At 37.9% G+C, this 14,303-nt stretch overlaps 1 protein-coding gene across 3 annotated transcripts in view; it reads right to left on the minus strand.

The window, feature by feature from the left end:
- Positions 1-14,303, minus strand: part of CNOT2 (CCR4-NOT transcription complex subunit 2) — an 82,664-nt gene that overhangs the window by 33,206 nt on the left and 35,155 nt on the right. For all 3 annotated transcript variants that reach the window (XM_032106721.1, XM_032106722.1, XM_032106723.1), the window contains exon 2: positions 601-723. In XM_032106721.1, the coding sequence (XP_031962612.1) occupies positions 601-723 (123 nt within the window). The remainder of the gene's footprint in view (positions 1-600; positions 724-14,303) is intronic.

Raw genomic sequence — 14,303 nt, forward strand, 5'->3', positions numbered from 1 at the left:
CTGAGCTGCAAGTGACATGAACTTCAAGCCACACTTTCAAGTCCTCCATGTAGTTCTACACGCCACTCCATATAAAAGTGAAATACTTTACTGCCTAATTTATTTAGCTTTGGTAAGAAGCAGCAGAGCTTCAGTAATGCCAATGCAGTTCAAACACACAATTTGTCATTACAAAGAGGAAAAAACGTTTAGGAATTACTAGGTTCGTAACTTTGTGGCTCTACAAATAGGAGAAATACCTAACTTAGACTACTTCAGCAAACAAATTGCATAAGGCGTTTTCAGAAACTAAAAATGGCTGAAGATGTAAAACGCAAAACCACAACAAAAAAAACTTTGTAGACACAGCATGTAAGCACAAGATATAATCAATAACTCAATTTAAATTACAAATACAATTCTTCAAGATGAAAAAAAAACCAGCCACTGGCAAGCATACGGCTGAAGTTCACATGAATAAATTCACTAAAATTAAAGCACTTGCCACTGGAAACAGCCATGTACAGCTTAAAGCTAAATGAAGCCTCTCCTCACGTACATTTCACATACTTGATACCACCCCAGTACTGAAAGAAGAAAAAATAAGTTTATTCAACTTACATCTTTTTCTGACCGATGTGGGAACATCGATGATTGGCTGTAGTACATGTTCTCATCATGGTAGTCACCATCAACTCCCTCTACAAACTTCTTCCTTGAAGCACCAAACATGCTGTTTGTCACCTAAATAAGAAGAAAACTTATTATATACCATACATGATTTGGTTTGCTACATCCTTGGTATATGTTTTAAATATATATATGTAAGGATTGTTAAAAACCCCTGTCTCTAAATATCTGGAAATTCCACTTAAAAATACTTTCCCATATATTGCCAATGTAATGGTTCTTTCAAGAGGGATTTTCATCTAACATAAACTCATATTCCAGAAACAACTGGGGTGGGGAGAGGGGACACGTTTCATTTTCTGGAAGAGTGATGTTACGTTTATTGTTTTTTGAGTTCCATGACCTTACACCCAAGCTTATTTAAAACTACAATGTGTCAGAGAACAAAGAGCAAACTTCCCTAGTTTTCCTCTCCTCAGGTACACATTTTCAACCTAAAAGGAAATAATTAAGGAATATTCTTTAGAGCTCAGCCACCTTAAAAGAAATAACAAAAATAAAAGAGAGGGAAAAAAAAAAAAAAAAAAAAAATCCGTGAAATCTTCCATGTCTCATCACCTGAACTTGGAACACCAGCTTTCTACTTAACCCCACTCAGATCCATGATTAAGTAAGGGAAGGTTGAGCTTGACCACACTCAACAACCTCATCACAGACTGGCAAAGTTACAGCAGACAGCCCATAAAAGCCCACTAGATTTTATTTTATCCTTATTCCCAGGAGCACACACGCACACAGAGCTGCTAAGTCAGGAAATGGAAACTAAAGAAACAGCAGCCACACAGCTGGTCACAGAACCTTAATTCATTAGCAAATTTAATCCTGCAGCAAGGTCATACAATGTCACTAAAGCATCTACTGCACACAGTGCATACTTATATACCTGACTCTCATTTAATCATCTGACTATGAAGCTACAGCCCAGCACAGTGTGCACTAACCAAGCACTGTTTTAACCAAACAGGTTAACATTCAAACCAGTGAAGCAGCACATGCAGGTCAGCACAGAGCAACCTGCCCAGTTTCTTGTACCATATGGGGAGACTGGAGAGAGTGCAACCAACAGGATGACAATCAACCCTGAGCTATTGCCCTACGTAATTTATCTTCACAAGGTTCCTTATCATCTTCAAAGTTAAGGAAGCTAAGGTACAGTTAACTTATGAAATGTTCTGAACCTTAAGATTTACTATCTTCACTACAGCATTAGATAAATTTAAAAAAACATGATTTTAAACATTTTTTTTTTAAGTCAGTTTGCACTACCTTAGGCTCATGCTTGAAACTGAAATTTCAAGATATTTCTTTTGGTTGGCTGCAAGAAGAGTTACTTTCAGCCAGAAATCCTCTTGACAGAAATCCCTGCTGACACAAAAGTACTGTGATATTCCTCATCATGTGGCTTATTCAAATTTCACCTTTACTGATGAAGATTTCTAGGCAGTGTTTAAATAACACGGTTGTTCCTATACTGGTAAGGACTAAACCCCATGATTTCAAAGTCATAGTACTTTTTAGTAAAAGCAGTCAACACCTGGGATGCATTTAATACAGCTATACTCACTGAATAGTCTCAAAACATTTGGCTAAACACAAGTCTATTGCACTACTCCTACAAGAGGATTTCAGATATTCAGTCTACTGATAGTCCAGAACAAACGTAAAATGTGTTACAAATAGGTGAAGGATGGCATGTAAAGGTACTGTATACCCTCCCCAGATGGAACTTGTATTTTATGTTTTTTACAAAAGATGTGCAAATATAAGGTCCCACAGTGCTAGAATGTGATCAGCTGACTTTCACACTTACAGTGAAGCTTTCATTACACTGTAAGCATATCCCACTGTGTCAATCCCCTTACAATGCAATTATCACCTACCAGATGGGATGGAGCATTTAACAGGCTAAGGGATTATCTTGTCCTTTGCTCTGCCTGAGTAAAGCGCAGAGAGATGAGCAGTTGCCTTTAACTGCAGTAAAAAGGATAGTGAAATGCCTTGGGAAAGCTATCTTCAGCAATGAAGAGAAGGTGGAGTCTCATCCAACTACTGCTCCTGAGAAGCAGAAAAGCAGCTTCTCACAAGTCCCAAAGAATTCTTTGGTGCTCCTTTAACAATACCTGGGATAAGAAAAGGATTATTCTTTTGCCACATAACCTTTTCTTGTGATACGTCATCAGAGTAACAACTGATTCGTGATAGAAAGCAAGTCAGTGACACTGACACACACGGTACTGTACTAATGTAATACCTAACCCTGAGCTACAATACAGGAGCTATATAAGGGGAAAAAACTATTCTGTCTTTGACCCTGCAGATTTTGATCTTATTTCTGCAAAGGTCTACACGTGGCTGGCTACATATGTACTGTAAAGACTTCTGAGTCAGCAGGTCAGAGCTCTCAAAATATATGTCGATAGCTGCTGCAAGAAAGTTCGTATGTCCAAATATAAAGTCTTTCTACTGAAAAGCTGACAGATATTTTAAATTCTCTACTAAATTCAAACTTTCCAAAAGATTATTTTCTATACTGATAATCATATATGACAGTGGCCTAAAAAACTAATCAAGGCTATACCCTGAAGACAGATGAAGTACAATGGTATTAATATGGAGTCTGACAAGAGCATGGTTATTAAGAAAGAAATGAAGAAAACTTAATAATTAGATAAATATTGATATTTTTATTGGAAATCCGTATTTCTACAAGACACCTAACAGAACTGTGCTGATGAACTCCAGAGAACAGAGCAGGCTGCAGCTGTAGGGGAAGAGAGGAAGGCTGAGGAGCCTGCAGTGCTCTTGTCTACTACCCAGCTGCATCACTGCACCCAACTACCCTGAAGACTGCCAAAAACTTTTTGCCAAGACTGACGCTTCCTCACAGCAGCATTATTATAAGTGATTTTGTGTTGTTCAACTCTGCCAAGTGAAGCAGTCGCATGCAATGTTCAAGCTATCCAAACTCCCACTGAGGGAAGTGGTACAGGCACTGGAAGGCATTCTGGCAACTGCCTACACCCCTAACAGGATTCCACTCCACTAGAAAGAGTTGTCACCTGTTCTTAGGGTGAACCACAGCACAGATCACAACAGAGAAATGCGGTGGCACAATTCACACTGCTATCCAGCCCTGTCACAAAACTAACAGCAGAATAACATGAGGTGAGCTGCTAAAAACCAGTAACAGGAAGAGGAGGAACTGGGATTAGAGACTTCAGCTGCAGCTGCTGTAGCCAGGTTGCTTACTTTGTGCTCATTCTGAAGCTGAAACCAGCAGACAATTTATCTACTTCCCAATAGTCACTGGTGACAGTAAATGGCTGGCAGACTTCTGAATCAGAGCACTTATCCCCATGCAGACTTTTATATTACAGCAGGTTTATGCAATGACAGTGTCATATTGATGCCAGGTTAGCAGCAGGCACCTTCCAATCCACGTCAACTTGTTCCGGTATTCATGAACATACTCATTAGTCATTCATGCTACAAGCATATGCACAGATATTGGAAAAACACTGCTGTGGTACTCTTTGTAAGAAGGTGTGAGAATAACTGGGTCGGCACCAAATGCAGGCAGATCTGCAGATGGAACTTAGCTGCTTATTTCCTAGGACAAGAATGCACCAGGAAACCTCACACAGTTCCCTTTTCACAGACTGATAGATCACTGCCCAATCAGCTATGAAAGTAAATACAGCAAAGTTCATGAAGCACTTACAAATAAATTTTAAACCCTTTGGAAAGTAACAGTGACCTGAGGTTTTGGACCTTCAGGTACAGGGTCTATACTGGTGAGGTGAAGAAAGGTAGAAATCAGCTCTTATATAAGTTCCTCATTCATACATATACATGCACACACACACAGAGGCCAACACAATCTGACAGAAATGGTATGGTAACTGCGTGGCAATTTTATTAAGCGAAGAATTCTTGCCTCTCAGACTAATGTCACACAGATCTCTCTCCTAATCCTCTAACTACTCTTCCTATTCTACTGTGGGAACTCAGCTCTCTGTTGCACAAGACACACTGGCAGTGTAACCATTCATTAAAAATGTAAAAACGGTGCATTTAGGTCAGTTCATCCTTTAGCATAATATTGCGTAAGTACTTGCAACTCCCACTGGTAGACCCATGCAAAATATTATTAGAAAATATTCATGGTGACACAGGAAAGAAAGGGAAGGAACTAGATGTTAAGAGAACTAACCAGCCACGTGGCCACAAACCACATCCACTTCTGATCAAGTGTGCTTCTTTCAAAGCATGAGCTGCACCTGGGTCAGGGCAAGCCTTGGTATCAACACAAGCTGGGAGGTGAACAGCTCGAGAGCAGCCCTGCTGAGAGAAGGACTTGGGTGTGTTGATGAATGAGAGGCTGGACACCTGCCAGCAATGTGCACTCATAGACCAGAGAGCCAACTGGATCTTGGGCATCCAAAGCAGCGTGGCCAGGAGGGAGGGGATTCTGCCCCTCTGCTCTGCTCTGGTGAGACCCCACCTGGAGAGCTGCACCCAGCTCTGGGGTCCCCAGCATGGGAAGGACATTGCCTTAATGGAATGAATCCACAGGAGGCCACCAAGATGATTACAGGGATAGAACACCTCTCCTATGAGGAAAGGCTGAGAGAAATGGGATTATTCAGCCTGGAAAAGGTTTGGGGGTGATTTAATTGTGGCCTTCCAGTACCTGAAGGGAACCTAGACAAAATATGGATCATATATAGACAAAATATGGATCATATAGTGACAGGACAAGAGGGAACAGCTTTACACTGACAGCGAGTAGGTTTAAATTAATGTTAGGAAGAAATTCCTTATTGTGAGGGTGATGAGGCACTGGCATAGGCTGCCCAGAGAGGTTGTGGATGCCCCATCCCCAGAGTTTTCAGGTTGGATGGGGCTGTGAGCAACCTGGTCTAGTGGAAGGTATCTCTGCCATGGCAGGGGTTTGGAACTAGATAATCTTTAAGGTCCCTTCCAGTCCAGACCACTCTATGATTCTATGTTTAAAATTCACAATTTCAAGCTAACATTAATTAAGCAAAATGCAGTCAGAAACCTGATAAGACCTTTAAATTCTTCTGTGGAACATTTCCCAACAACCACTACAGGAGAACTAGAAGAGCTGTACAAATGTTACGAACTTTAAGGATCTAATAACCAGTTTGCTGTGGTCATTGACCTTTATCCTTCAGCTGAGAACATAACACAAAACAATAAACAACACTTATTTTAAAAAGATTTAAAGAGAAATATTTTTATTTGTGAGGAACACTGCAGTATACTGTATTTCAGCACAAAAAAATCTGTCACCAATAACTGAAAATATCTTTGTGAAACTGAATTTGTATGGAAAAACTATTAAAAATTTTGTCTTAAGCTGCAAGAAAATCTTCAAAATTTACTTATAAAGTGGTACTATGATTGTATATTAATATGTTAGTTTAACAGCCTGAAGCAAATTATACTATTAAAAAATGAAAACTAATTATATTTTTTGTTTTGCCATATTACTATAGGCAGTGCCCAAAGAGAGCTCACTCACACCACTAACACAGCCAAATCTAAACTAAGATGATAAATCTCACAGGAGAATGAACACTTTCAAATTTCCATAGAGAAAAAAATAAGAAAAAGCAATGTTGAACTACAACTGAACTCATCTTCATGAGAGCTGAAAACTATATATAGTAATACAAGTTAAAAAAAAAAAACCACACCATTTCAGGAATTCCAGCAATATCTTCCCTTTCCGGCCTCTCCAGTGACTAGGGTGTTTGTCAACATGCATGCTTTCATTACATGGAAGCAATTAAAAGTTGTAATCTCAGTCTGATGTTACAGAGCTTCTACCCATTTATATACTATTGCTTCTGATCTTGCTGCCTAGGTCTTAATAAGCAAAGGCAATAATTTACTCTATTTCTTTTCTGTCACAAATCACTGTTTTCACATAAGATAATATACTTGCACATCTGAAGTATCAGCAAAAGTGACCCTTAAAGAGCCTTTCAGTGAGAAATAAGTGTCTCTCAAAATGCCTGTCAAAAATCATGTGAACCACCAAATCAGCCTGCAATTTAAGTCAAAATACAGAATTTGGAATTCCATCAGTTGGTTAGCTAGCATAAATTCAATTAATAGTAAAAAGTACTACTGTTTATGGTCCTATTTCTCAGCATCAAAGATAATTCCTATTTAGCCCAAAGTGGAACTGATATACAATAGAATATATATATTACCAAGTTGCTAAATGCAAAAAATATTTCAAATCCCAAACCCTCACTGATAAATTAAAGCTATTAAAAAAAAAAAAAGTACACTGGTACGAATAGATACATTTAATTTTCTACACGAAAGACAAAACAAAACTAGAGGTTGAGATCCTTTGTTCTCCCATTTCACTTCACAATCACAGTCTGTCCACTTCTCCAAGGTGAATGATAACCTCCACTAGCACTGTATGATTATGCTACAATAGTCCCTCAAACAACAACTTTGTAGTACCAAAAGAACATCATCACAGCAAATGGAATCTTTCACTATATTTCTCTTTTTGTTAAAAGGTTTTTGTCCTTGATTAGCTTAATACTGGCACAGTTTTGCACCCATTGTAAGAATACAATAGTATAATAGGTATTTTGTTCATCTTTTGTTTCTGTGTGACCTGCTCTAGGTGACCCTGCCTTGGCAGGGGGTTGGACTAGATGATTTCCAGAAGTTCCTTCCAACCCTAATGATTCTGTGATCTTTAACAACTGGCTTCATATTCTTTTAAGTTACATAAGTCTTTAAGTTTCAATCTCAGAAACATGGAAGACTAAAACACCACCAAACCATGAGAGACAAATCTGTCAAAAAATTTTTAAGTTGGATAGCCTTTAGAATAAACTCCAGTACTTGTGTTTTATGATACATAAATTGATTATTTTCCAAATTCACACAGCATTGTAGAAAATAACAGCAATTACAAAAAAAAAAATCAAGTCTCCAAGTAGTTGAAGATGCAGCTGATCTCCTTGAAACACTGCATAGTCTTTCCTTTCAAAAAGTAACTATGACAAACAAGATGTACTGCAACCTACATGCAGGAATGCCACACAAAAATTTTGAGCATCAAGGAAATAAAGGACATATAGTTATGATTTTAGACTACCCTCCACTCCTATTCTCAAGAACAGTCATCTACAGGGTAAAGTTTTACAAGTATTCTATGAAGTATAATAATGCCTTCAAAAGCTACACTAAAACCATGAATGTATGCCATATGCAAACTATATCCAAGCAATGCAGTCCCTAACATCAAAGAAGCCACAGGAATTCTCCTGAACAAGATCGGCATGCTGTTTTTAACCATCTTTAACTCTTACAAAATAAACATTATAAAGCACTCCTGAAACAGAACACCATAGCAGGAGCAGGAAAAACTATCCTACATTAAAATAATAAAACCAACATTGAAATTGCTAAAGCTGAACTTGAAATTGTGATTACAAGACACTCCATTTGGTCTCATAACATGGTTGACACTATGCCCATCCTGGGGCAGAGTCCTGCAGGTTCTCCTCCTATTAATCACAGGCAGAACATTTGGAATATATTAGAAACCAACAGTAGTTGCGGACTTGACTTTTCGTTAAGCTGGATGCCTTTTATGGGTCTGATCAATGAGTTATACTCATTAGGAAAATAATCTTCTGACAGACCATTCAATGAAATCTGAACACCTGTGAGGAAGACTTTTCAAATACAAGAAAGACAGCAAGAGATTTGCAGAAGTGACAAGGGCAAACTAACTTGCGCTCTATCTAGAGCAGCTTGGGGAGAAATCAAGATGATGAGACATGCACTCCACCTTAGTCACTGAATGACCTGACAAAGAGAAGTGTGTCTCCTTTGTAGATGTGGCAAAGAAGTCACGAGTCCTGACTACTGCACACATCTGCACACCCACACACAGTGTAAAACACACAGCTGTATTTTCTGTCAAGGACGTGGTTTAGGAATTTTGTCCACTGGGAACAAAGACTACTTGTCTGATGTTATTATAAAAATAAACTTTCCCTATAAAAACTGGTACTTGGTTAATGTAAGAATGAGTCAGTCTTAGAGAGGAGAAATTCAGCTGTAAAGTTTGTAAATAAATAAACAAAAACACTCAAAATTCCATTCCAGAAAGATAATGAAATGTCTTCAAATACTCTCATAATAAACTTATTAGTACAGTGTCACTTCTCCTGGCTCCTCAAAAATTTATTTTGCGAGTTTCTCTCAACCAGTATTTTACACCTCAGCCATAATAAAAAACTGCCATTGGAACGTATCAGAATGGCAACTTCCTACCTTCTTTTGCTTAATAACCTTTGACTCATCCCATTATGTAATTCAGACCATACTGGTTGAAAACTACTTGCAGTTTAAACTAAAAATTGATTTTGTAATTGAAAAACATTGCAGTTTGCCATATGAACTGCATTACTACTTTTGAGTATTTCACTGTTGACACAACAAGTTTCACTGTTTTTCAGAAATTACCCTTCTATAACAAATTAGAATAAGATAACCTCTTATTCAGCAACTTCATCTACTTGAATTTTATTTCCAGTTTCATGCCTCTTCTGTTGGTTTGTGGCATGTTCTTTCAATAAAATAAATAAAAATACACTTTAACCAATTGGAAATTCTAGATCTAATCAGATGCCCTCTGGAGAATTCCTTAATAGAGCATATACAATTGTAAAGCCCAGCTTTAAAAGATCAGAAAATCCCTGTAACACTACGTTCTTCAGAAATAACAAAATCCTACCATTCCCTCCAAGCCCCAGAGAAAGAAGTCGGAACTTGACATTTTCTTAAACACTGCAATCCTCAGAGCAAATTGATAAAAATGGAACTTCCGTGTTCAGCAAAATTCTGGTGTAGCAAACTGTGCATATGGCCAAACTCACATAATGTGCAGTCTGAAAGCTGGATCAGGTAACTGGAGAAATGATCCCATAAAGTAAAATCACATTAAGCACGTGCACATTGTTCTGAAGTTCTCAGAAATGTGACAGATTCTATAAATTTCTCATGGAAGCAAAAAAGGAAATGGTGACCAAAAAAAGCCAACAGTTCAAAGAAGTTTGCACTTCCTACACTAAAAACTAATTTCTGCATGAAATAAGTCATAGAACTGGTTATAAGTAAAATCAGCTGAAAACTCAAAAGAAGGGTGCCAAGACAAGGCAAAGCAGATACAGGGAATAAGAAGCTTGAGTCTGAAAAAATTTGTTGTCATTTGTACTGGCAACAGAAAATGGGATTTTAACAGGGACATACCATTCTGACCTCAGAGTACTGGTCCTTTCTTCAGGTAGTACTGCCCCTCTGCCAGAATGCACCAGAACAGGGCAGCTGTTTAATATATGTTTCGCAACACGTGTATGAGCATGCAGCGGAGAAAAGATTCTTAAGGGACATAAATGCACTCCTATGAAGAGAGCTAAGCAGGTTAAGCGATAATCAGACAGGCCATAAGCCAGGTTTGGAATTCTAGCATCTTAACTCTTTGAAACCCCAGACAGGTTAAATATGTTAAAAAATATGAATAAATACAGCATGACTTTTGCTAAAAAGCTTAGAACAGTTCTGGGAGAAGAAAAACGCTTCTAAGACTTTTCACTCATCACTGGTATTTAACAGTCATCACATATTCAAAGAAAGACATTTTTAATAGCAATTATAACAGACGTTAACTAAGTAAGATTAAGTAATTTGGACTCCAGCTTCACAATTAAGAGCGCTGCAGTGCTAAATTATTTCTTCTCTATCAGTTTCGATATCAGCATGACATACTTTGCCACCTCTGATGTTTGGTATCGCTCCCAGCTGCTCGACAATTTTTTCCACAAACAACAGACAACTCAGATGATGTACAAATGGACCAACACAGCTTAAACTGAAAAACAAACCTGGGCCTCGTCTAGTCCAAGTCAGCACTACAGTCTGACTTCTGAAGCAGAGATAACTGCTCCCAGTATCAAAGAAATGATACAAAGGTTTCATTATAAGGAGCATCTCAAAAACCTTTATGTTGATGAGTCCTCTAAGAAGCTATCAAACAGAAGAAAACCCCTGGAGTAACATGCAAACATTTACACTGAAATCAGAATCTGCCAAATCAGAAATTTTCACAAGAATAAGCTGGTGGTGAGGAAAGAGGAAACAACGCTCTCAGATTTTAGGGAGGCTGTATCCCTCCAGGGGGTGCGAAAGTGAAAATGGCCTGCACCAAGGACACTGTCAGGGCAGAAGCTGGTAGCACAGGGATGGAAGCAGATGACTTGGAAACATGAAGGTCAGCTGGGCCTCACAGGCAAGGAAAGATGGTTGCAAGGACAGTGTTGATATGCTTGTCAGCAAGCAAGTAAGATGACCACAGGCCTGCTCTATTGCTGGGAGTGGTTTTTTCCCCATTTCGCTTAATCTTATTGTGGTCCCTTACATCACACCTAAGCCAAGCTGACACAGTTTCATCTGCTAAGTGCCTCCAGCTATCTCTGTAGAGTCATTACCTTACATACTGTTCAAGCAATATTTAATACTTCCAACACACCCAAATCAGTTGAAACCAAAAATGCCGATTGATAAGCTTTTAAGATCTGTATTTCTGTAAAATATTAAGGCTTATTAGATGATGTATGTCACCATATCTATTAGGTAGTCTGCATCTGTTCACTGGACACAGTCCTGGTTGGTTCATTTACCGTTTAAAGTCTTTCGCACTATATATCAGACAGGCAGATAAAAGCTTGCAAACCAAATGGAAAAAACAAATTCTGAAGCGTGAATTCAATTTTGGTTCATAATCACACGATTTAGGTGTTTCCATCATGTCAAATCTCTTATTGTATGAGAAGAATAAAAGATTAAAAATTAAAGAATAGGGCTCCTTTGACTTTTTATTTGCCTACAGCTGAGACTCTCAGCCAGGAAGCTAGATTTCTGCATCTGTGCTTCAGCTAAAACAGCAACCATTGCTCCAGCAGGGACATTTCCATGATGATTTTGAACAGGTTCTTCTTTCCAGGAATACTGCAGGTTGGTTTTTGTTTGTTTGTTTGTTTGGGTTTGTTTGGTTTTTTGGTTGGTTGGTTTTTTTTGTTTTGGTTTGGTTTTTTGTAAGCACAGCACCAATTCCACTGACTTTTTAAGACAGCTGCATTACCTACCTATTTCTTACTGGATAGAGTCAAAACTTTCATGTTTGGTTAATCTAAAATACTGTATTTTAAATAAGCTCTGGTTTCCCGAGCATTTCCTGCAGCTAAGCACTGTACAGTCAGATACACAGCATGACTGATAGTGTAACAACAGAATATTTTTTTCTTTCATTACTGTGATGGAGTTGATATTAAATAAATCAGTACTAGACCCATTTCTACTCCAGCTTCTGCCAGGGCGGGGGGTGGGGGAAGGTATGTTGTTGGTGTTTTTTTGGGGGGGGGCTTTTTGTACAGAAGCACAAGGTAGATAAATCTTTTACCTGAGTAAGACAGCAGCTACTTTTTATCTTCTATCAGTACATTCACACATACAGTATTTAATGTAAGCTGCTAACCATTTGTTTGAAGCACCTCACGAAAGAGGTAGTAACAGTATTTTTAATTTAAGTTGAATTTTAAGAAATACAGGCTTCCCTTTGGTTTGGGCTTTTTTTTTTTTCTCCCAGAGGTATTCTAAAAATAGAAACAGCTGAGACTATTCTGGCCAAAAAATTTATTCTGCACACACAGCACATCAAACATCTTGTCTTACCTTAAAATACAACGGGAAAATTCAAAACATTAAGTATGTTTAATATATTGAATCCTTTAAGGAAAAGAAATAGTTACGAGCAGCCACAACCTCCTGGCAGCATACCTGCCTCTCAGTGACTCTCCTTCTCCAGACTAAGTGTGCAAAAGCAGAAACATTTCCCAGGAGCACAGACAGGTTAAATTCACTTATGGCTTTTTAGAGCGTCCTCCTAAAATATACATATGAGTCTGTGACTCTTTGGGGCAAATACAAAGCTCCAAGTCAAAATTATAGACTTTTACCCTTTAGTTATTTATTTACTGGGGTTTTTTTTAAAGTGAAACTCTTAAGATGTTTCTTAAATATTCCAGGGCCTGTTTCTTGTAACCTTCTGATTACACAGCCAGGCTACATTATGATTACAGCTGTACCAGGCTCAGACATAAAATAAAGTTTGACAAAACAACTTTGAATGTTTTTACATCGTATCTGAAGTACAAGGCCAAACCAGTCTCAAAAAAAAAATTTGCTGATTTTTTAAAAAAAGATAATGGAAAAGTACCAGAATTATTTAAGACTTTAAATTTCTGAACCCCAATTCCTCATTATTTTTCATTATTTAAGTGTTAAATGATACTACTCCACACTGGAAAATGATAAATTATAGACTGAGCTCTCTACTACACTATCACAAATGCAATCAACAAGTAAAATTAAGGAAGTGGTAAATGCACCTATCATGCCCTTCTACTGTACTAATCTTCCACACGTTTATTTTAAACCTCTCCAATCACTCTGTTGTCCATTAAAGTTGTCAAAAAATGAATTAGACTAGCTATGCACCCTCTCATTTATGCACATGGACTTTAGTCAGACTCCCATATTGTAAAAACTTCGGCTTTACACTGTAAACTTTGCCCAAATATCAGAAACTGAAATAATACAGCAGTTTTAAATTCTTGGAAGGGACAGACTTTACGCCACAACATTTTAAAACAGAGCTACCTCAAACTGGCAGTCTAAGCTCAGACTGCAAATGTTGCCGAGACCTGGCCCAAGCCCCAAACATGGGCTGGTCCCCTCCATCTCATACCTTCCTCACAGTTTCTCAGAAAACAGTTGCATTTAGAGTTCCAAAACAGCACAGCAACGTTTAATGTCTCAACAGCCTGGTAAAACAAGCAACAGAGCATTGCTTCCTGTTATTCTGGTCTCATATTAAAAAAAAAAAAAAAAAAAAGAGTACTTTTACTGAAATTGGGACTACTTAATCTTTAGCTAATGTACACACTTTGCTCACAGTTCCTGCTTCTGATTTCACAAGATTCAGAGGTCATCCTGACCAGCAGCATTACTTCGCTTTCATCTAAACTTGCAATAGCAAAACACTAAAATGAATTTTAGTTTCAATTCATTTTACCACTATTCTTTGAAGTATTCTCAGGGTCAGCCAAGTCCAGAAAGAAGTTCTTTCTTCTTGAGTGATAAAATCCTTTTCCTGCCCACCCCTGGCCTGCACAATTTTGAAGCAGAATCTTAAAAGTTTTGCTTTTAAAAAGAAACATCGTTCCAGAATTAAATCTTGTTCAAGAAAGATAAAGACTAATTTCTTTACCATATTTTCAAAATCTAAATGAATATTCTGAAGTCACGAATATGTCTTTCTCTTAGCATCAGGCTGGCAAGAATATGGAGGGTGATACATTTAATCATGGACCTATATACTGGATAACTGGAGGCAGCTACATGTTGCATAAATTTATAGTTATTCTTAAACAAAATACTGCTCAGATACTGCAGCTCTCTTTAAGTGACTGAAGTGTACAGTAACTAGCTCTCAAAAACTG

The sequence above is a fragment of the Corvus moneduloides genome, chromosome 4 (genome assembly GCF_009650955.1).
Source record: "Corvus moneduloides isolate bCorMon1 chromosome 4, bCorMon1.pri, whole genome shotgun sequence".
Lineage (NCBI taxonomy): Eukaryota > Metazoa > Chordata > Aves > Passeriformes > Corvidae > Corvus > Corvus moneduloides.